The sequence below is a fragment of the Ischnura elegans genome, chromosome 9 (assembly GCF_921293095.1).
Source record: "Ischnura elegans chromosome 9, ioIscEleg1.1, whole genome shotgun sequence".
Lineage (NCBI taxonomy): Eukaryota > Metazoa > Arthropoda > Insecta > Odonata > Coenagrionidae > Ischnura > Ischnura elegans.
In genome coordinates, this window is record NC_060254.1 from 97,264,614 (window position 1) to 97,285,874 (window position 21,261).

Below are 21,261 nucleotides of genomic sequence, written 5' to 3' on the forward strand. Positions count from 1 at the left end.
AGACCATTTATACATATTTATGAGTGCATCAATAATGAAATCATATTTTAAGAAAACAAGCAAGAAAATCAGTACTTTTTTCATGGACACTATTTTCAAGATGAACGAGGAAAATACCCACTCAGTAGGGTATTTATAATAATATTCACCCTAAATTCCATCCCTAGAACGTGTGAGTACCCGTGACGAACAAAATCTAGTAAGGAATATCACTAACAATTTCATTTCTCCTGTTTACATAAAATAATACTCCCAGAATAATGACTAAGGAGTTTTACTTCAAATTAATTTAAGAAAAAAAAAAAGACTAGAATATTTTAATCCAATCATCATATTCTATTCACACGCTAATAAAACCCGATTTTCTAGAAAAATTAATTGATTGAAATTTTACGTGATGCAGATAAATGATTAAGATCCTAATGAATGACTGATTGAGCATTAAAGAAATTCTTAAGAGGATGGGAGAGAAGCTGAAAACCTGTGAACACAGAAAATTAATACGACTTGGCTTTTCACTCTACTTTTCCTACTCATAATTTAACGAGGATACTTTTTCACCCATTGTTCCCTAATCACGTTTCCCATTGCTCAAGCAAGCCACAGAGAGGAGGGCGTTTTATTAGCCCATAATAGATTATCTAAATATGCAAATTAATGTTTCCATTAGGATTACATTCCTGTGGAATTACTAAAACAGATTCATTCCACAGTCGTATAAATATTGAAGCACCCTTAAAACTTTTGAAATGGACAACTAACGACTTTCATTCTCCTGAAATTGCTGCTACGACCTCAAATCAACAAGTCAAAGAGGACAATATCGGACCTCACCCAATTGTTGACCAGGCGTGCTGGCGAAACTGGCCGTGATCGTCTATTGGAGAGGTATGAATCCGAATCCTGATCACCCTACAAGAGTTATTCAACGGCAAATTTCTCCCTTCTGAGCACATAACCTAGCGCACCAGTGCCTCCGACAGCAAAGTTACCTTCATGTTGCATGCATCAATTTGATAACAAGTAATGTAAGCTAAGCGATTCGTGAAAAACTGCTACGGGCGTACATAAAGCTTTAAAACAGATGTTAAGCGAATAAAGCTGGGAGCCGCTGGAGGTTCGGAGGTTCAGATTTACGCTTAGATTTCTTGAGCAATTGAGAATGGATATCTTTAAGAGCGACACAGAGAACACAATACGTATTAGAACCCCACTATATTTTCAGGTCCGAAGGAAGCGATAACTTATGAGAGAAATTTTGCCGAAAAGATAGGTATGGGGATTCGTTTTTCCCCCTGAACAATAATAGCCTTTATTAATGATATGCAGTACTCCGTTAAAGGATTTCCTTTATTTACAAACAACAACCCCTAACAACCCCTGCCAAACGCCTATTCTGGCGGCTTGCAAGGTAGTAATTAAATTTAGCAAAACCATGGGACGAATACGGGGCATACTACAAAAGGAAGGAACGCCTTGATATTTCCCGCGGCATTCTTCAGATAATGAATTCAACGATGCCAATCACCGCCGTGTTTACTTCCGCATCAAAATTCTAAAGAAAAAAAAATGCCTCTCGACTTCTAACGAGAATTTTCATTTTCAAAGCAATGCGCGCTCCAGAGGGTCCAAGCATCGTCGACCTTCTTTCCCGGACGGGAAAAATAATGAAGTCCGTCCGTTCACGGCCGCTCACGTTTTGACAGCGCGTTTGTAAACAACCGCTCGCCTGAGAGCTGGTGTAAAAAAAAGACGAAGGAAATTACGCAGTACTGCAGCCCCCTGGGGTGAGTGTGGACCGTTTTCCAAAGATTACGGCGACGAAACTGCTATAGCGGAGGACAATAGAGGACTGCCAGAAGAATGAAACGAGCATGTGCATACAAGGAGATGAAATATTAAAATTGAAACAGTTTCAATTGAGGGGGATCATCAATTCCTCTTGAGTGGTCTTTTTATGTTTTTTTTAATTGCGCGATGAACTACTATTTTAAAACATTATCTTGAGGTGTAAAGAAAAATTTAGTGCAGATGATCGAAAGTGCTACTGCAGTGGCGTAGCAAGGGGAAGGGTCCGGGGGGGCGGACCCCCCCCCCACAAATATAAAAATACAATTATTTTCATTCATAATAGAAAAAGGAATATTGAAAAATTATTAACTTAAAAAAATTCTTTAACAAATGAAGTTTTTTCGATTATTAAAAGTGTCAAAATAAGTCTAAAAACATTACTTTGTACCCTGCTTTTCAAACATTATCCCCCATGATTTTGGACCGCCCCCGAACGAAATTCCTGGCTATGGCACAGCGCTACTGAAATGCAAATGCCTTAAAATCAAAATTTGCGGCGAGCTCAAAACATTTCTCACCCTTCAGTGTGTATTCTGGGAAATTGTTTTTGAATTTTTATAAATATGAAATCTTAAGGTTTAGGCCCTTTCATAAAAAAACATGAGACTACGTTTCGGGTATCTATCGGCGGTTTTTCAATGATTTTATGTGGTTACCCCAATAATACAAAGTTTTCAACAATTTTCTTGAGAGTAGGTAGCTTATAAAAGCAAAATATAAAAGCCTTGCACTGAAATCAATGCATTTCATATGAACAAAAGGTTAACTCTTATGGGGTGAAACATTAACCCCAAAATTAACTGTCGCAAAAATCCTTTCCAAGAGTGCCGATAAAAGACGCATGTAATTATTATTATTAATACTATTATTCTTTATTCCACAAGATTTACTTGGAGGTCTGCCAGCGTCGGGCCTTGCCAAGACGCTGCCTCAAGTTACAATTCATTTAAAAACAATCTAACTGTTCTACATGTATCCAGTACTACAGATTTTTGAATGTTATATATTGTGTTTCTTTTAATTTTTAATTGTTCAATTCCAAAATTGAGTGATGAATGTATTATTCCTGTTGATGATATTACTATGGGGATGATGGTGACCACGTCCTGTTTCCAGATAGTTTTTATTTGCCTTGCGAGGTCTTGATATTTTTGTTTCTTTTCCTCGTATTTCTTCTTAAGGTTGTGGTCAGCCGGAACTGCTATTTCAATTATAAAGGTCTGCTTTTCTTTTTTTTTAATCCAGATTATGTCCGGTCTGTTATGCTGGACAGGTTTGTCTGTGTAAATTGTGTTGTCCCAGTATAATTTGTAATTTTCATTTTCTAGCACTGTAACAGGGGTGAAAAGGTAATATGGTTCATGATCCACTTTTAATCCTGTAACATACGCTATTTCTAAATAAATAATTTTGCATACATTATTGTGTCTTTTGGTGTATTCATTACCTACTAGATTCGTACATTCGCTAATTATGTGTTCTATCGTCTCACTCTTTGCATTACATTTGCGACATAAGTCATTTAATACACTTCCGTCTTTGATTATATATTTCCTATAATTCTTCGTACCAATTACTCAGTCCTGAATGGCTACCATTGTCCCCTCCGTTTCCTTATATAGCTCACCTCTTTGTAACCAGGCATTTGATAGTGAGGTGTCTACGCATTCCTGATGAAGAAATTTGTGATGTATGCCATGTACTTGCTTGCTTCTCCATGTGTCTTCTAGCTCCTCTATTTTTTCTTCATCTATTGAATTGTCTCTGACATTAAGCTGGAGTGGTGTTGCTTTATCATCATTTTTTACGACTGACTTATAGAGGTTAGTCGTCTCGCCTTTCTGGAAAAAGTAATTTCGAAATTTATCTATAATTCTGTAATGTAGGCTCTTAATGCGTATTAAACCTCTACCACCATTTTTTCTTTTAATGTATAACCTTTCGACAGCAGCATTTGGATGATGTGATTTGTAATTTGTTAATGCTTTCCTTGTCAATCTATCTAGGTCTTCTAAATCCGTATTAGTCCAATGAATTACACCAAATGTATACGTTAAAGTTGGAACAGCACATGTATTTATGGCTTTTGTTGTATTCCTGCTATTTAACTGCGTTTTAAGTATAAGTTGAAGCCTATTTTTATATTCTCTTGTGACTTTTTCCTTAATTTCTTTCTGTGGGATTTGAGTGTTCTGCAGTATGCCAAGATATTTATATTTTTCATGTTCTTCCATGTTTTCGATTTTTCCGCTATCTAAAAGAATATCTTGCCCTTTAACGTATCTCCCTTTATTAATTTCTAATTTTCTGCATTTATCTATTCCAAACTTCATACATATGTCATTACTAAAGCTCTCCGTTAATTTCAACATATAATTTAACTCCTTCTGATTGTGGGCATATAGCTTTAGATCATCCATGTAGAACAGATGATTAATCATATGTGTCTGATTTCTATCAATTTTTAATTTGAATCCATATTTTGTTGAATTTAATATATTTGATAATGGGTTGACAGCTAGGCAGAACCATAATGGGCTCAGTGAATCCCCTTGAAATATTCCTTTTTTTATTCGGATAATACTACTTTGAATTTGACCTTGAGAGGTATTCAATACCAACTGAGTTTGCCACTTGCTCATTACTGCGTTTAGAAACTCCACAATTGAAATATCTATTTTGTAAATTTTTAAGATTTCTTTTAGCCAATAATGTGGAACCGAATCGTATGCCTTTTGGTAGTCTATGTATGCTATCAATAGATTTCTCTTGGCCTTTTTCGCAGTGTTCATAATTACACTGTCGATTATCAATTGCTCTTTACAGCCTTGTGATTTCTTTCTACATCCCTTTTGTTCCTCCGACAAGATGTCATGTGTCTCGATATGCTTGTAAATCTTTTTTGCCAAAATTGATGATAGTATTTTATAGATTGTGGGTAGACATGTAATTGGTCTATATTTATTTGGGTCCATTGTATTATCGGATTTCGGTTTTAGGTATGTTATTCCTTGTGTGAGGAAGTTTGGTGAGGATTCTGGGTTTTTAAGGATCTCGTTTAGACCAAACGCTAGACTTTTGTGGATGGATGTGAATTTTTTATACCAATAATTCTGGATTTTATCTGCCCCTGGTGCTTTCCAACTTTGTGTGTTTCTTACACTCTCCGATACATCATTTTCTGTAATTTGTATTGCACCCATTTCTTCAACTTCTTTCATCCTATTCCTCTCTTCTTTAATCCAACTTGCCCCTTCTATCCTTAGATCAGCATCGTCAGCCCATATACTCGCCCAATGGGATTCTAGGTCAGCAATGTTTGGGTGCTCCAAAATTTTTTCATTTGCTTTAATTAATTTCTGATAAAAAATTTTCTCATTGTTATGAAATGAGCTATTATCTGATCTTCTTTTGTAGCTCTGTAAGTATCTCTTTAGTCTAGAGCTGGTGACCATGAGCTGCTGTTTTTGTTTATCTAAGTACTTGGCGATTTTTTCCTGATGATCTTTTTCTTTATCCTTTGTGTCCAATTTTTGGAATACACCATTCAATCTATTAAGGAGTTTTCTTGTTCTTACTCCTTGATGATATTTTGTTAACCTTCCTATTTCTTCTCTTAAGCATGCAATCTTATATTGTAAGCGTTTCTGCCACGGGGGTATTCGTTCCTCGCAATGTTTTTTATTCCTTCCCGGTGAGTCAATTTTTTGGCAATGCAGACGCAGCACTGCAATAGCTGCACAGTAAATCATCGAATGTATTTCTTCTAGGCATGCATTATGCCTAACTTTCTTAGATATAAGGGAATTTACGGATTTTATACTATTATTATTAATACTATTATTATTATTGTTATCATTATTATTATCATTGAAAGTATCTTTTCGGTAAAGGTAGGTTAGCATGAAGTATGAAAGAAATATTCTGGTCTCCCCCTCTTCTTCCTCTCCCTCGTTTATACGCTTTTGTTTTTTTAATTACAAAGAATTGTTTTTTGTCAAAATTTCACGAACAAACAATGAAAAGTGAGCCGAAAAATCGCTGAGGTCATAAAAGCACGTATACTCTAAGCGGCTGCCACAGATAAAGTATGATAGAATACAGCTGAAAATTATATCTTACTTCAGGGACATGCATACCAATATAATGAAAAAATTTGCATAATCAGACTCTCGAAACTCCCGTGAAATTTAAAAATGTAGTTCCTTTTAATCTCTGAACACGGCTCGTAATTTTAAGGACGATTTTGAGGTGGTGATTAAATGTGGCCGTTTTCATATTGAATAAAGGGGAAAAGGATATGTACTTAATAAAAAATTCGTCTTCATTGGGCGAGATTGGGACTAGAAAGTCCCATCTTCAGGATAAAGCTTCCCATGTTCCATCTTCAGGATTAAGTCCCATCATCCAGGATAAAGCTTCTGGTTATGAGGTGACGGGAGCTACCTCCTTTTACTCCCCCAAAAATTTCCCTATCCTTCCCTCCCCCATAATTCCTTTCGCTTTGGAAAGAGGAGGCCGAATAGTACGACAGGGAGAGGAAGGAGTGAGGAGGCGACGCGACACCGTTATTCTTCCTTCCCCGTGCAGCCGGCAGCCTCCTCGCGGCGTCTATGAGCTGGAAGGAGATCGGTGCGTTCTGCAGGGAACTGGGTCAGCGCGCACTGTTGAGGGCACACGACGACTCCAGTAGGTGGCGAAGGGTTTCGTCTCCTCCTCCCCGCCCTGCACGGGTCGCGTGCTGCCGTGTTGCCATGGAGAGGGAAAAGTAAAGGAGTTGGGATGTACGAGATGAGCGGGAGGGGAAGATATGGACCGGCAGTGGGGCAGGAGGCCATGGGATGCAGGTGCGAGTGATCCAGCGCTGCAGGTGGCAGAGAGACGAAATAATATTCACGCCCGTCCAACTACGATGCAACAATAGTAAACAGCACATTTTATGACGGAGTAACGCTTACCGATTGCAGAAGAGAAATCATTTGTTGTGAATGTACATAATTTTAACCTATAAGTGTATTCATTAGGGTGCCTCGTTTTGCCACTTTTTTTTAGGAGCGAATCGTAATACCCGGCAAAAGCTGCGTACCCGGGAGGGTATTACAGATATGATTTTTTTTCCAAATCAGTTAATATCTTCTGTTCGCCATTTTGTCTTGAAATTTCGAAATATTTAACGAAAAACGTAAAAAAACGTAAATAATTTAAATTTGGCTTTAGCAAGCACTAATTTTTTCCAATAATGAACAACATTGGTCTTTCCTTGATATTTTAGACCAAATACGTCAACTCTATTCCTTTTAATTATCGAGAAAATGACCTCTTATCCTGTCCCCGAAAGCAGTTTTTGTGGATAGGCAACCCGCAACACGTAGTCTCATTCTAGTCTATGCATGCGATAAATGACGCGAAATAAAGATGTTTTTCAGTCAAAAACGTGTAAATCATGTTTGAAGTTGTCAAGGGTAGTCACTAAGATGAGTGTATGCTCTTCTACGCCATCGCCGACTATAATGTCCATATTTTCGTGTAAGAATACTATTCATATCAATAGGGGTTGAGACGCCAAGGAGTACAAGTGATTCTTTTTCTAAACAGAGTAAGGTACGGTACATTGCTAGAAGAATTTACTAAAACTTGGCTGCCAAGAGGTACGAGAGAGTCGTTGTTTTGCGATGTCATTGAGTGGAAAAACAAATTCATTGCTAAATATCTAGTTGATTTCGTTTGTTTTCTTTACCTGATTTATTTAACCAGCTCTGTTTAAAAAAAGAAATCACTACTACCCCTTGGCTTCTCACCCTCTCATATGCAAGAGAGGAGGAAATATACACAAACGCGTAACGAAGACGCCATAATAGTAAACTGTACATTTTTGAACGTCGTAAAGGTTATCCATTGCAGAAGAGAAATTTCTAGCGAATATTCGTACATCTTATCATTTAAGTGTATTTATACCATATTTTACGCATTTCAAGAAAAAAGAAAATTTCTCAGGCTCTCCTGCTCCACCGTCAAATATTTAATGTCCACCACGAGAGTGCCATGGGTCGTATTACCATCCCCACGGGACCATGTTCACTCCTAATTGGCAGTTAACTCAGCACGCGAAATCCGAGGGAACGGCCATTTAATGAGGTCCTGAGTTCCATACTTGACTCAAGAGCTCTCTTTTCTGTTTCCCAAACCACATCCATTGCGCAATCCGGTACAAAGATGAAGACAATAGGGTAGTTTCCTTCATCTAAGAAAACGAAAGGCATTGATTGCGATTCCTTACCCACCATTAGTGTATTCATAATATACAAATTATTTGGTTTTAGATATCCCAGTTTAGATGAAAGTTAATGGTCAATTTTAACCTCATTTGAAAAAGACCAGGTTGACGCCCAAGCGATGCCACTCCACGTGATGTCACAGGGACCTAGTTTCTATAGGAGTAGATAGCAGTTTTACATCGTTTGAGATTACCAATGCATGCGTGAGAAACAGAGCTCAGGGAAACATCTCTTAATAATCACCTATTAAAACTGCCTAAGGTCGGAAAGTTTCCTTCGTTTGATAAGGTATTAATAATCCTTATTTAAGCCAAGCGCTGCCTACTAGCAGGGTACTCTGCCACTTGCTAGCAGCCGGCATCGTATGGGCGCACATATCCTCGCCCCAAGGCCACCTCACACGGCGAAAGCGGGAACCAGAATGACGTCACGCAGGCTTTTCTCAGCATTCAAACTTAGCCGTCGCGTTTTCGCGCGCTTGCAAATTTTTACTTTTCATTTAATCGCGAAAAATAGTTATCGTCATTACAAACCTAAAAGCGTGAAATATGTACTCCAGGAGTAATTCCTGAGCTCTAAGCTCTGGGGAGGTTTTAACCCCCCCTTGCTGCGTCACTGCTGGGGGGACCTCCTCTCCTCCCATCCCCTCTTTACTAAGATGTCCTGGTCTAGGCCAAAGCATTTATGGCCACCTTACCCCTAATCTTTCGTTTTAGGCAATAAAAAAAATAATAGGAAACCAATGAACACAGGCGCACCCCAGGCATTTTGAAAAGAGAAAATTTATAGGGAGGAGAGCAGATTTGATAATATTTAAAAATTATAGTACAAGAAAAGTGGATTTATCACTTCTCATTAGTTAGTAATTCACATTCATTGACACGACACGCTCTCATTCAGTAAGTCTTTCAGCCCGGATATTTCCTCTCCTGCTCCCGACCGAATAGTACCATTTGTAGTGAACAATTTTCATTAATATTGATTTTGCCCTAGGCTTGAACAAAGGGATATGACGCAACAAGTGTATAAGATACCAGTGTAAGTGAAGGAGAAATATAAGTGAAGGCGCGTGCAATGCACACTTCATAAGGAAGACCATATGAGGAGACTATGAATGATGATGAGAGAAATGAAATACCATAAAAAGCATATTGCCTTAAAACATCAATTTAGACCAATACTAAAAACTTATATCTAATCGGCATAAACGTAGCGCCGGTTTGCGGCCAAATGTCGGCCCACTGCAGAAAATGTTTTAAGGGCACAAAACTATAATAATAAGAAAAGTAGAACAATATGATGCTTAAAATACTATATTTTTGGTAGGAGTTTTAGTTTCTGTATATTATTACAGAATGCACATTATATTTATGCTGAGAAAGCGACAAAACGTGTGATGACAACAACAGTCGCGCAACAGATACTGTGCAAACCACAATAGCACTGAAATTGCGTTGCTAGTCTCGTGTGTGGACGTGATGCTACTAAGCAAAGAGAGGCACTGCGAAGTCTGCATTGTGTGTTTGTTCCCGCAATCACGCAGGGCAACCTGATTTGAAACCCCTCTTTCTCAACGTCAGCTCATTGTGTTCTGATGGCCGCTATTCTCCAGCTATACATGATTAGATAACAACAGTGTTTCCCACATAAACTGCCCAGGACCCCACAAAAATTAACGACCCGGAGTAAAAAAAATTCAATCCTCCCGAAATCTGGTGTCCTTGCAGTTTTACATAAGATGTTAAAGCACTCGAGGCCTTAACTCTTTTCTTAATGTTTCCATCGTGATAGAATCTCCTTACAATACAGTTTTACATTACTTACGGCTTTAAGAGTCTTGTTTATTCTTAAAAATCGGTTTTAATCCATTTCCAAATGTTTCACTCGCCAAATTGGGTTCAGAGTATATTTTTCCTAATTTTTAGAAACTTTTATTTTATGAAAGGATCAAACTGAGTCTTTTTTAGGAGTCAATGTAAAAAATCATCAGGTCTTACTGATTCGTATGGAAATAATAGATTTACCTTACCCGGCCGCGCGGATCAAAACCCTTTAATGAGGCAAAATTGAACAAGTTATGGATGAAATCGTAACTTAAGACAAAGATTTACACATCGGATCCGTCAAGAGCAAACTAATGCCTATCATATTAATGGACTTTTTGAATATTTTTACCGAAAAATTTCCCGTGAACAACAGGCATCAGTTTCTTATGATGCTGAATGCTTTGGCATCATCATGCGTAGGGTAGAAAGGAGTCGGAAATCACTTGTCTATTTCAGTACTTCCTCTTCCTAAAAACGGCCATACTTGTATACCGCCCGGCATGCTATTATTCTGAGCAAAACAATCAGTAGTTCTGACTAATTTATCCACGCGAAGCTTGACGACAGACAAAAATTACTCGAGATACGTCTTGAGGCATTAGGCCATAGACGCTCAGAAGTGCTAATGAAGCGTTTCGCGTCAAAACAATGGGAAAAGGGAAGAGTTACAGAGTCAAGGGGAAGACTGGAATATCATACGCAATTTCTCAATGGCACGGAACAAAAGGGAGTACATGTTTCTAAGTTCACATCCCTGGGGCTATTTTTTAAGCAAAAAACCCTCGTCAGCGATGATAGCATTCACAACGAGCGACAGCAGCCAACTTGGCGTTCTTAGATAAAAGGCTTTGGGGAACTAAGAGAAGGTGGCATATATGAAGAAGCTTAATGGCAGAGGCTTCGCCTATCAGAATGAAGCAGAGGGAAACATATACATGCCGAATATATACATCGAAAATGAGAGTATGCAATATCCGTAGTCGATACAATGTTGACGACAAGAGCGAAGAGAATTTATACACACTCATATGATTAATTTTTGCCTACAATAAGAATGCTTGTAGTCACAACATCTGATGTATACACACTTAAAATTTTTAACCAGCGTAGTAAAATAAGAAATCTAAACTATCCGTTTTCAGCAACTATAATATATAATTAGTGCAACGACTTTTCCTGAGATAATTTTCGTAAGGTGTTGTACGGCATTAAGACTCACTCAGTGATTCAACCCGACGGTTGCTTGCATATATGTGAGGGTAGAGCTCACCTATAACTAAGCGCCTGGCGTGAAAATATCATACATTTGGGATAGAGAGGGGCCAGTTCCTTTCCCTGGGCCACCTCGCACTTGATTGCAAGATATGTATGAAACCTTAACCCGGGATCTGAACCCGGGACCCCTCGATCTGCAGCCAAGTGCTATACCCACAAGGCTACAACGCTCCCCGTAAAAATAATTTATTCATTTTATAATAAATATTACATTCAAAATCATCTTCCACAAGAAAAAAAACATTTCCTAATAATACAACCTTTCATTAATGATCTAGTAGTCCGTTTAACTCGCAACTTTTACAAAAGATTTTTTGGAGAAATACTTAAAATGGCAAAGAATATTTACTCTTCCGCAAAAGGAATTTCGCTCAATATTCCAACACTGAAATTTCGCATCCAATCAGCTTACTGATAAAGAATAAAGTTCGTGCCTCTGCATATTCTCTTTTATAACCTAATACATTAAAAACTCTATTTAACTTTTTGGAAAATTATGTGTCTAAGCATTCAATAGCGAACAAGTCTAGTGTCTGTGAGGATAAATGAGCAACAACTTCGCAAATGGCACATCATAATTAGACGCAGATTTCACTACTACAAAAAGGTTTGCATTCAACAAACGTGTGACCAGAGAAAAATTTGCCACATATACAAGCCTTTTCGAATATTAATTTAAATAATTGTTCCACTTACAAATATCAAAGCAGCCTCGCTGGGCAAAGTAAATTTATCTCCAACGGTACCCACCTGAAAATATAGAAAAAAATAATCAATTACATAAGTGCACGGAATGTAAAAATGGAACGCATAGTATTGATATGCATAATGAATATTCTCTGCATAAAGTTGCGCACATACAATGCATACACTATAGACACACATTTTGAATAATTTGAAATGTGTTAAAAATATATACAAGTTCCACATAGAATTATTCAGGGAAAAATATATACATTTTTTATAACTCCTGATAACGAAATGTAAAGAGTAAAAATAGGACGGCAAATAAAAAATTTCAGCGAAACATTCACTACCTCATTGATAAATAATCCGAATGTTATTTTTATACGTGAGGGTAAAGCTCACTCCGAAATAAGTGACAAGAGTATGGATTTCACACATTCAGGAAAGGTGAGCCCATTTCTTTCCTTGGATCATCTCACACCTCACCTTCGAAAATTTTAGTTGATGGCGACCGCATACTTGCCTAGGGATATAAACCAGGGACCACTCGATCAGAAGTCAAGCGGTCAGGTCAACCCACTAGACAAATTATATCCCAAAATAAAATTATTTCAAAGCATCGTAACGTTGTCACGTAAACTGTAGCCGGATGAAGAGTTAAATACAGGTAAGCATCGTTGTCTAGGAGTCTTTCGTGGCGTTCAGAATTCGTGAATCTCTCCATTTTCCGGGTTTTCGCCGCGTTTCGTTATCAGAAGTGAATTCGCTTCGACCTGAAGACGCCTGGTGGAATTTTTTATAACTCCTGATCACTTCTGACAACGAAACGCGGCGAAAACCCGGAAAATGGAAAGATCCGCGAACAAGTAAGCATCTCTCAACACTGCATATGAAATGTTCGTTATAGAGAGTTAGTCTCAACTAAAAGCCTAGAAAACATGACGTGCTGTGACAGTTGGCATAGCAGACCGCTACTACCGCATCGAACCCGATACGCTGGGAAGTGATGGGGCAAACATTCGCTGGTGGGATGAAACCGCATCACCACGGAACCCTCGGGGCTGTGTGTCGTCTGAGCAGACGGAACAGCTGCGCTCTCTCGCCACAAGTTTCGCAACGTTCCTCCGACCGCTCCTTTAAAGAGAGCGATCCGCCCAGGCGATCGTAGTGCATCGGACTGTGAATATCAATGCAATGGAGCAGACCGCGCGCGCGTCACCTCGGCGCTTGGGCCGTCACAGATTATGCACCACTGACACGTGGACTAAAAATCCCTCATTCGTACCGCGTCAGAGCCGATTGGTCGGTCACCAATCCGAATCTAAACGCGACACACAGCCAGCCGACGTCATGGTGAGTGTCGCAGCCATCTCCACCAAGCTCCTTGCGCTTTCATTGTCTTTAGTTTCAGTTTTCTGGAAGCTGGACGTCAGATGGCAGAGCGGATGAAGTGGCCACACGACCCGGTTTAGCCGGGACAGTCCCGGTTTAGACCGCTTATGAGGACGTCCCGTCGGTTTCCGAAAATTCTCCACAATGTCCCGGTTTCGTGCAAAAATTATGAGAATGATGCTTTTTAAAATAACAGTTTATAACAGAAAGCGTAATATAATATGGCAATAATATTTTAGACTTTAGTTTGTCAAATATGGAAAAAATTAAAAAATAAAACAATATAAATCTTAGTTTTGATTTTACAAATCCATTCCCATTGAGTAAGGATATAGTTTTTAAGGACTTTACTGGGGACCCTCCCCCAAGATGTGCCAAAACATTTATGGCCACCCCAGCCAGTAGGGAGTAATCCGAGACTACTGAGATTGTTGTATTACATGGCGGCTAATGGCTGTTATTTGTTGCTGGCGGAGGAATTTAGTAACATCTTGGTAAAAAATGTGCAATAGGTCTTGGTTTGTCCCTGGATATTCTACGAGGCATGAAGCAGCAAAGGAAAAGGGCAAACTTCCCGGAATGAAGACCTAAAGATATATGTAACTCGTGGTATTAGACGCTTATCACAAGGTAACACCGCTGGTAGTTATCTTCGCTGGATAGTATATTTAAATTTAATTTATTAAGGCATAGTTTAACTATAATTATCTATCTTATGTGAAGATATTGATTTTAAACAGTTAAAGTGAGTATAACGCAAGTAAGTAGTTGCAATTAAGAAGTTTACATCAGTGTCGTCATGGCAAATTGACAGTGCCGGAACGGTCTTTTCTGAACTTTTTTTAGAAGTGAAATATTACTCTGTGTGTTTTTTTTAAATTAAAAGTTATTATTAGTTAATTTCGTGTTTTGGTTACAAATGTATTTCTTAGAAATTTTGTGGCAACAATATTTATAAAATGATATTTGACCATTATATCTTTTGCTAACTAGTGAAGGAACGGCGTTCCGGCATCATGACACCACTGGTTTACATAGATTTCATATTAGTGGCTTCATATGGACTGGTGGCAACGCGCCGAGGCTGGCTTCAGCAAAAGTATCACGGCGAAGTGTGGAGTCTGCAACCCTTTAATTTTTAATACTCATGATCGCAGCAAATGGCTAAGAATACACGGGTGGGGATGAAAATTCAGGGCAAACGAGATTACGGGGAAAACATTCCTTTTAAAAAATCAAGTGATGCGCCTGCAGAATAGGCGATGGCGTTGACATTTAGGTGCAAATTTTTTCGAGTTTTTTTTTACCACTCTTCAATTAAGTCACTTTCTTGTCCGTTTTTTCGCACTTACGGTCAAAATCTCACTACTCAAATTTTACCAACTTCCAGATAGGCTATCGACTGAAGATTTTCAAAATCAGTTGACAATGCATTCTTACTATATTTCGAGTTATTCAGAGCCAGTATCAGCCATCCTTTTCGACAATTACCATTCGCATTAATATTTATCTCAGCCGAAGCATAACTTCAACGTTTTGCGATTATTTATAAATGTGTCCGGCCATTCGGCTGATAAAGTCAATCGAATTTAGTCATTACAATAGATTTAAAAATAGCATAAAAAGTTTTTATTTAAACTCACTCACTCAGTAATTTGCCGCCAAGCAACGTTTGGTTAGGTTAAGGTAGAGCTCACCCTGAACTAGAGGGTGTCCGAAGGCTTTACCCAAGATTCGAACTCCGGACCCCTCGATCAGCAGCCTAACGCTGTTAAAGTCGGCTGCGTTGGGTAATCATAGCTGTTTTTGCTTGAAGTGCTTCGAATCGCATCGCAATCATTCGCTTGATCGCACCAACGCGCTTGCGAGCGCGCATGTAGCGTCCATTATTCTCTCATCCATCACGCCAAGTTCTCGATCCTCAATTGTTCTATACAAGCGACAACGCTTCCATCCATTCAGATCGCTTTGATGGGAATCATTCTGATTAGAAAAGGAGAGGCCGTCTGGATGTATTCAAAGGACGTAAGACGTAATTCGCAAAGCGCCTCACCTTTTCAATCTCAGCTTTCAAAGTACCCATCTAAATGTGAAGCATTTTCATTTCAAATACATTTTTACGGTGATTCCTGAATTTACTTCGGCCATTGCAGTCAGCGAAACAATTGCAAAACAAAAAAAAACCAACGGACGCGGTGAGAACCGAAGAAAATGTAGGCACCATCCGATGAACGCCACGAAAATCTTTGAACCTACGATACGATTTTCACGATACCATATTTATTAAAGAATTTTTTGGCGAACAAATAAATTAAATCGGTTTAAGGCCATAATTCGTGTACTGAATTCCTGAAATAAGATTGGGCTCTGGTTCTATAATATACGAGGTATTAAATTTCAACAAATTGAGACAAATATTTCACGAGTAAGATCTGGATCCATCTGCAATCAGGTTTTTCATAAATTGATTGACTATGATTAAATAATCTCTCAGTAAAAACAGCCTTTTCGGTCCCGAACAAAATAACCTAGGGAAGCTAGGGAATAGAAATAACCATTGAGTACAACATTGTATGACAGCTGCCCATGGGGACCAATAATAAACGGCAATGAAAATCTGCTCATAACGGGGAGAAATGGTACGAATACTCTGCCTCTTTGTGAGACGTGGCATGGTGTGAAGTTACAGTGGGGGCAACTTACGATAAGTTTTTCTCATCTGGGTGATAGGTTGGACCTCAAGACTTCACGAGGAGTGTTCAGATAATAATGGGAATTTTTAAATTTCACGGGCTTAGAGAGTCAAATTGTTAAATTTTAGTTGATAATGTTGGTATACATGCCCTTGAAATCTGATAAAATTTTCATCTGAATTCGTAGTTTCCTTTATCAGTTGCAGCCGCTCGGGTTAGATGTGTTCTTATGAATTCGGCGATTTTCGTTGGTTAATGAAATGGATCAAATAACTTTTATCAATTAATGCGTAAAAAATAAAGAAAGTGTAACTAAGTATGAGAGATGTTAAAAAAAACCATTGGTGAATCTGCTGTGAGTGGAATAAGGATTGACAATTGGTATAAGGGCTTCCAAAATGGCCACGAAGAAATAGAAGACGCCCCAGTACATCAACAATCGATGAAAAAATGGAAGTAGTGAAAGAAATGGTTACGAAATGGGAACTATTTTGAAGGTGACAACGTTAATTTAGACAAATAAGTAATTATTTCTTCAAAAAACTAAAATTTCCGTTGTTTTCTGTACACACCTAGCATAAACTTGTTGAATTACCTCAGCTCCTCCCTGCATCGAGAGTTTAAGAATGCATTCAACTTAATTGAAGAACTCTAACATATTATGATAAAAAAAACTCATCTTTCCCAGAAGTCCACTGCATCAAAATGTCAACCACTTCGTCTGAACATTCTAATGCCTATTCATAATCCTTTATGCCTTGTTATCTTCTATAAGTAGCCATCAACTGTCATCAATTCGAACTTTCACAATCTCCTATCACCTCACCGTTCGTTTCCCTACATAATTCTTCACTTAGGCTTCCTTCATTCCTTACATTCCCATTTTATCTATTTCTAAGGAAAATAATAATCACTGCATTCTTTATTAGTACCAGTTTGAGGCTGGAAGATTCTCTCATTCCACTCTGGTCGATAAAAACGCTGAATAAACATAAGCGTGAACTAATGAAACAGTTTCGTGAGGAAAACTATCAAATACGGTCAGAAACAAATAATGAGGATGATGGAATAATTAAAAAAACATATACATTACGCATTAAATATAGTATAATACTTGAAGGGTACAATGAGATTCTCGTATTCAGAAAAAGTAAAGAATGAGTTGGCACTTTACGGCAGCACTATTGATCTGGAGATCATTTGCAAATGTAGTGGATCATGTAAAATCTGCAAAACCATTTTACTATAGAGAAAATCTCGATGCTTGCTTTAAATTAAGATGCATGTAGATTAAAAGGTGGAAGTAGGTGTTTGCATACCATTGAGGTGTAGCTGCAAAATACCTTTATTTCTTAGAATTTACCTAATGTTACCGGATGTGAGTTCGCCGGGAAAGAACTGAATCCTATATCGCTTTATCTGACGTTTGTATGCCTCAAGGCCAATCAAGTGCATTCGACGAACTAATTACGATAAAAAAAAAGCTTCAACGCACTCGAGAGATAGTAATAAATAGCACAAGTTGAATATCACGTCCTCATTTGGGGAAATGATTTTATCTTTTGAACACCGCTGGCCTGAGTGGCGTTGGAGTCAAGTCCCTAGGGAATCCTCATCAATTGCCACAGGGAAAAAAATACCCTGGACGGAGAATCAAACCACGGACCACGGATATTATGGAATATTGCGTTATTGTCAAATATAAGGTCGCGGGTTCGAGTCCCGCCTGGGTAGGTGGCTCCTCTATTCAAGGCGTGGGGGTTACTAGCCGCCTATTGTTGTGTTTTCATTACCTCCCACTCCCGACGTGAAAGGCCTCTCAGTGCTGCTTTCAGAATGACGGGGAAAAATAAAACTGCCTGCTAAACATAAAGTCTGGTTAATTGGAATAAATTAATGGGCAGATTTCCAACACACGCCATAACTTTAAAAACTTATGATTCAAAGTTTACACTCAACAGTACTACGACATCAATTAAATCAATGGATTATGGCTACACTTGGTGAAATTTCGGTACGTTTAGCATGTTAAAAGAAGTAGGCTTGTATTTTACACACATAATAAACAATTAGTCCAATCGATTGAAAAAAAATGTATAATTTTCGAAGCTGGGATCAATCGGGGTAATTAAAAAGCTGAGGGCTAAGTACAAAGTAGTTTTTTAGTTTTTTTCCATGTTTAAGATATTAATTGTTATCAACACGCCTATATTTACTAACGTGTGACCAAATCTAAGGTTCTTAACAGAGTATTGCGAAATGCCTTCCCGATAAATAATATATATGCCTCATGTCATCACAGTAATAAATTCCATTTATACGAAACATGCAAAAAGTTAGCTTCACCTATTGTTATCGGCCGACGGATTTTCTACTGTTATAGGGATATACAAAGCATTAAAAACATTAGTCATAGGCAGGGCCTATGGCAATGAAATTCGTAAGAACTCGATTAGCAATGCGCCCGTATAATATCCTTGGTGCCAGCCGTTGTCTGTTGAACTCCGTTCCTGCAGGTTATCTCGTAGATATTTTCTTCCGACACGATATATCTTACATGCCGAATGCTGGTACCGGAAGTGCGGGCTAGTGCCCTTGAAATAGTCTCGATAATACTAATTGAAAGCGATTAAGGCCACCACAGGAAACAAAAAATGGAGATAGCAAATGTCACAATGAATTATATCCACGGCACAAAAATGTAACAAGAATGGGGAGGAAAAAACGAACATGACGATTTCAATTCCAAAGACTGACTAAATTCTAGGACTGTGTTCAAGGAAATACAATTTGGACAAAAAATTGGAAAATTTGAATTGTTTTGATGCATAAAAAGTTTGAACACAATTCATGCAGAAAATACGGGAGGCTTAAATTTTGATAACGATGCCTCAGGACCAAAAACATCAACTAATAAATGGCACAGGTAAATGATCGGTAAATGAAAAATGTATTAAGCATCAAATAAACAAGGTTTATTTCAAACCTGCCCTGTGTACGGCGGTGAATTTCACAATAACTGCCACGTGAACAAATCCCCGAGACCGGAAATCGAACCGCGGACATTTGCTTTCCGGGCTACGACGCAATCCACTATTTACCCCCAATCTCGGAGTTTACCCTGGAATCGCGTTCGCCTTTCGGCAGAGGCTCCTTGGAAGCCCAAAGACCCTTTCATCCTTGATGGACCGCAAGGGACTAACATTTAGCACCGTTGAACCTCGGTAAAACTACCATGGGCATTAAAGGATCTGGATAACTCAATGGTCTTCGCAACCAGAGTCCTCTGAATTGTTGATAATTAATACACTACATAGTTGAGTCGTTGCATTCTACCATCTTTGTTCTCTGCACTTGTTGTTTGAATTGTGAAAGTGAATGTGGCTGGCAGTTGCTCGGCAAGATTTTCCATTATTTGTAGAAGAAATACGGCACAATAGGTTGTGACCCTATGAGGGAGTAGTGTAGAGAACTGCCATCCAGAGGACTCTGCTCGCAACCAAGTCGGAGAGCTAAAGGTCCGAGGTTCGATTCCCGACACAGGGGAATGTTATCTCATGGCATTATTGAAAATCAAAGGCATGATTGGACAATCCTGTGGCTATGAAGAAAGTGTGGTGAACGAGACGATTGATCAATCCGGTTCGAGCCCCTTATTCCGCGGGATGAACTTTCAAAATTCACGCGGGGCTTCAAGACCGCTTCCGTAACAATCTCCCGAGCCTAGATTTTCTTCTTCCCCTTCGACCCAAATCCCAGCCAATCGCGAGTTTCTCAACGGATTATCGATTTCTTCCAATTTCGAGGGTACGCCTATCGATCATCTTCGTGCCTTTCACGGGAACATTATCTTCGTCCCGATTTCCCCCTCCGTCCACCTGATCTCCCAAAAGCGGAGAATGCTGCTTGCGCTGACATTACCGCATCAATTGGGTTCCAAACAAGGAGAGCTCACTACCAAATATTTCGCGATCTCAACGCAGCGGAAAACGATGCTACCGAGAGACTTGATCGAAACATGTTACGGCCGAGACCCGCTCAACTTGTGGTTTCTCGTGATGAAATTTTGAAATTCCCTGCAACGAAGGTGTTTTCGCGCTAAAAAAAAAGCCAAATACTAGGATAAAATAAACTGATTTTGTGATGGGGCCACATGATAATTCATTCACTCACATGACTTATAGCGAGATATAACGTCCCTTTAAAACAACAGGGTTCTTTAACCTTTTTTAATGCTAGAGCCAAAATTCGATTCCACATCGTCCTGAGGGCCACAAAGCTTCCACGTCACTTTACCACCACATCAATAAAATAGAAATTACATAAATATAATTTCAAAGGACGATAATCTTTATTGGTTATTAAGTTCAATCAATAATTGCTTTTTTGACATTGTTTATTGTTTACGAGTGTGTCGGTATATATTTTATATTGTGTGGCGCAATATTTTCTTTATCCTCAAGGGGCCCCAAGAAATTAGCTGGGAAATTAGCCCGCGGGTTGAAAACCTTTGCTTTAAAATAACTATGGAAGATATGTAGCCAATATAGATAACCAATGTGATCAGCTATTGGTGATAAGATAAAAACGAGATATTTTATGCATTGCAAATAATTAATTAAATATTCTTCAAGTTATTTTATCATTTATTAACTAAAAAATATGCATTAAAATTTAACAGTAGGGCAACAATTGATGTGATCATTCGCGATGGCAATACCGGTTGAGAAGATACTTGAGATATTTTACTTAGAACATAAGGTTACAGTAATTGTAACTCTAATTGATTTACATGCTAACATTAAATTTACAGGAGGACCTTGCCTTTCAGCATGAGACCACTTCTCAACATCTAAATACAAAAGGCTTGGCTAGTGCCTTCAAAGACGAGAAATAATCGAGAATTATTTTTCAAACGGACATCTTAATTTTAAATTACTCCAATTACATAGTCATTGTGGACTTCTCGTCTGACTATCGGTAATTGGACAAACTGAGAAACTTATCTGCTGGGGAAATTATTGAAACAGTCAAAAAGAACTCTAGGTTAACAGTCGAAAATCGCCAAAAAGAATTCAGTTACGAGAAACGACCTCATTGAATATTCAGCGGGGAACTTTGCCCGCGCGAGATCATGGGAGAGAAAGAAAAAAAACAAAAGAATGGGAAGAGGCGGAAGGTGAATGGGTCGGCGTTTCGCAAACCATTTTAGAAAGTCATCCCTTCTTCAGCGCGGAAGGAAAAGACGCGAACAGATTAAGG

General features: G+C 38.6%; 1 protein-coding gene across 1 annotated transcript in view; it reads right to left on the reverse strand.

Moving 5' to 3' along the window:
• LOC124165002 (actin cytoskeleton-regulatory complex protein pan-1-like) overlaps positions 1–21,261 on the reverse strand; it is an 85,814-nt gene that overhangs the window by 55,937 nt on the left and 8,616 nt on the right. Inside the window, exon 2 of the mRNA XM_046542240.1 lies at positions 11,924–11,977. Within this exon, the coding sequence (XP_046398196.1) occupies positions 11,924–11,977 (54 nt within the window). The remainder of the gene's footprint in view (positions 1–11,923; positions 11,978–21,261) is intronic.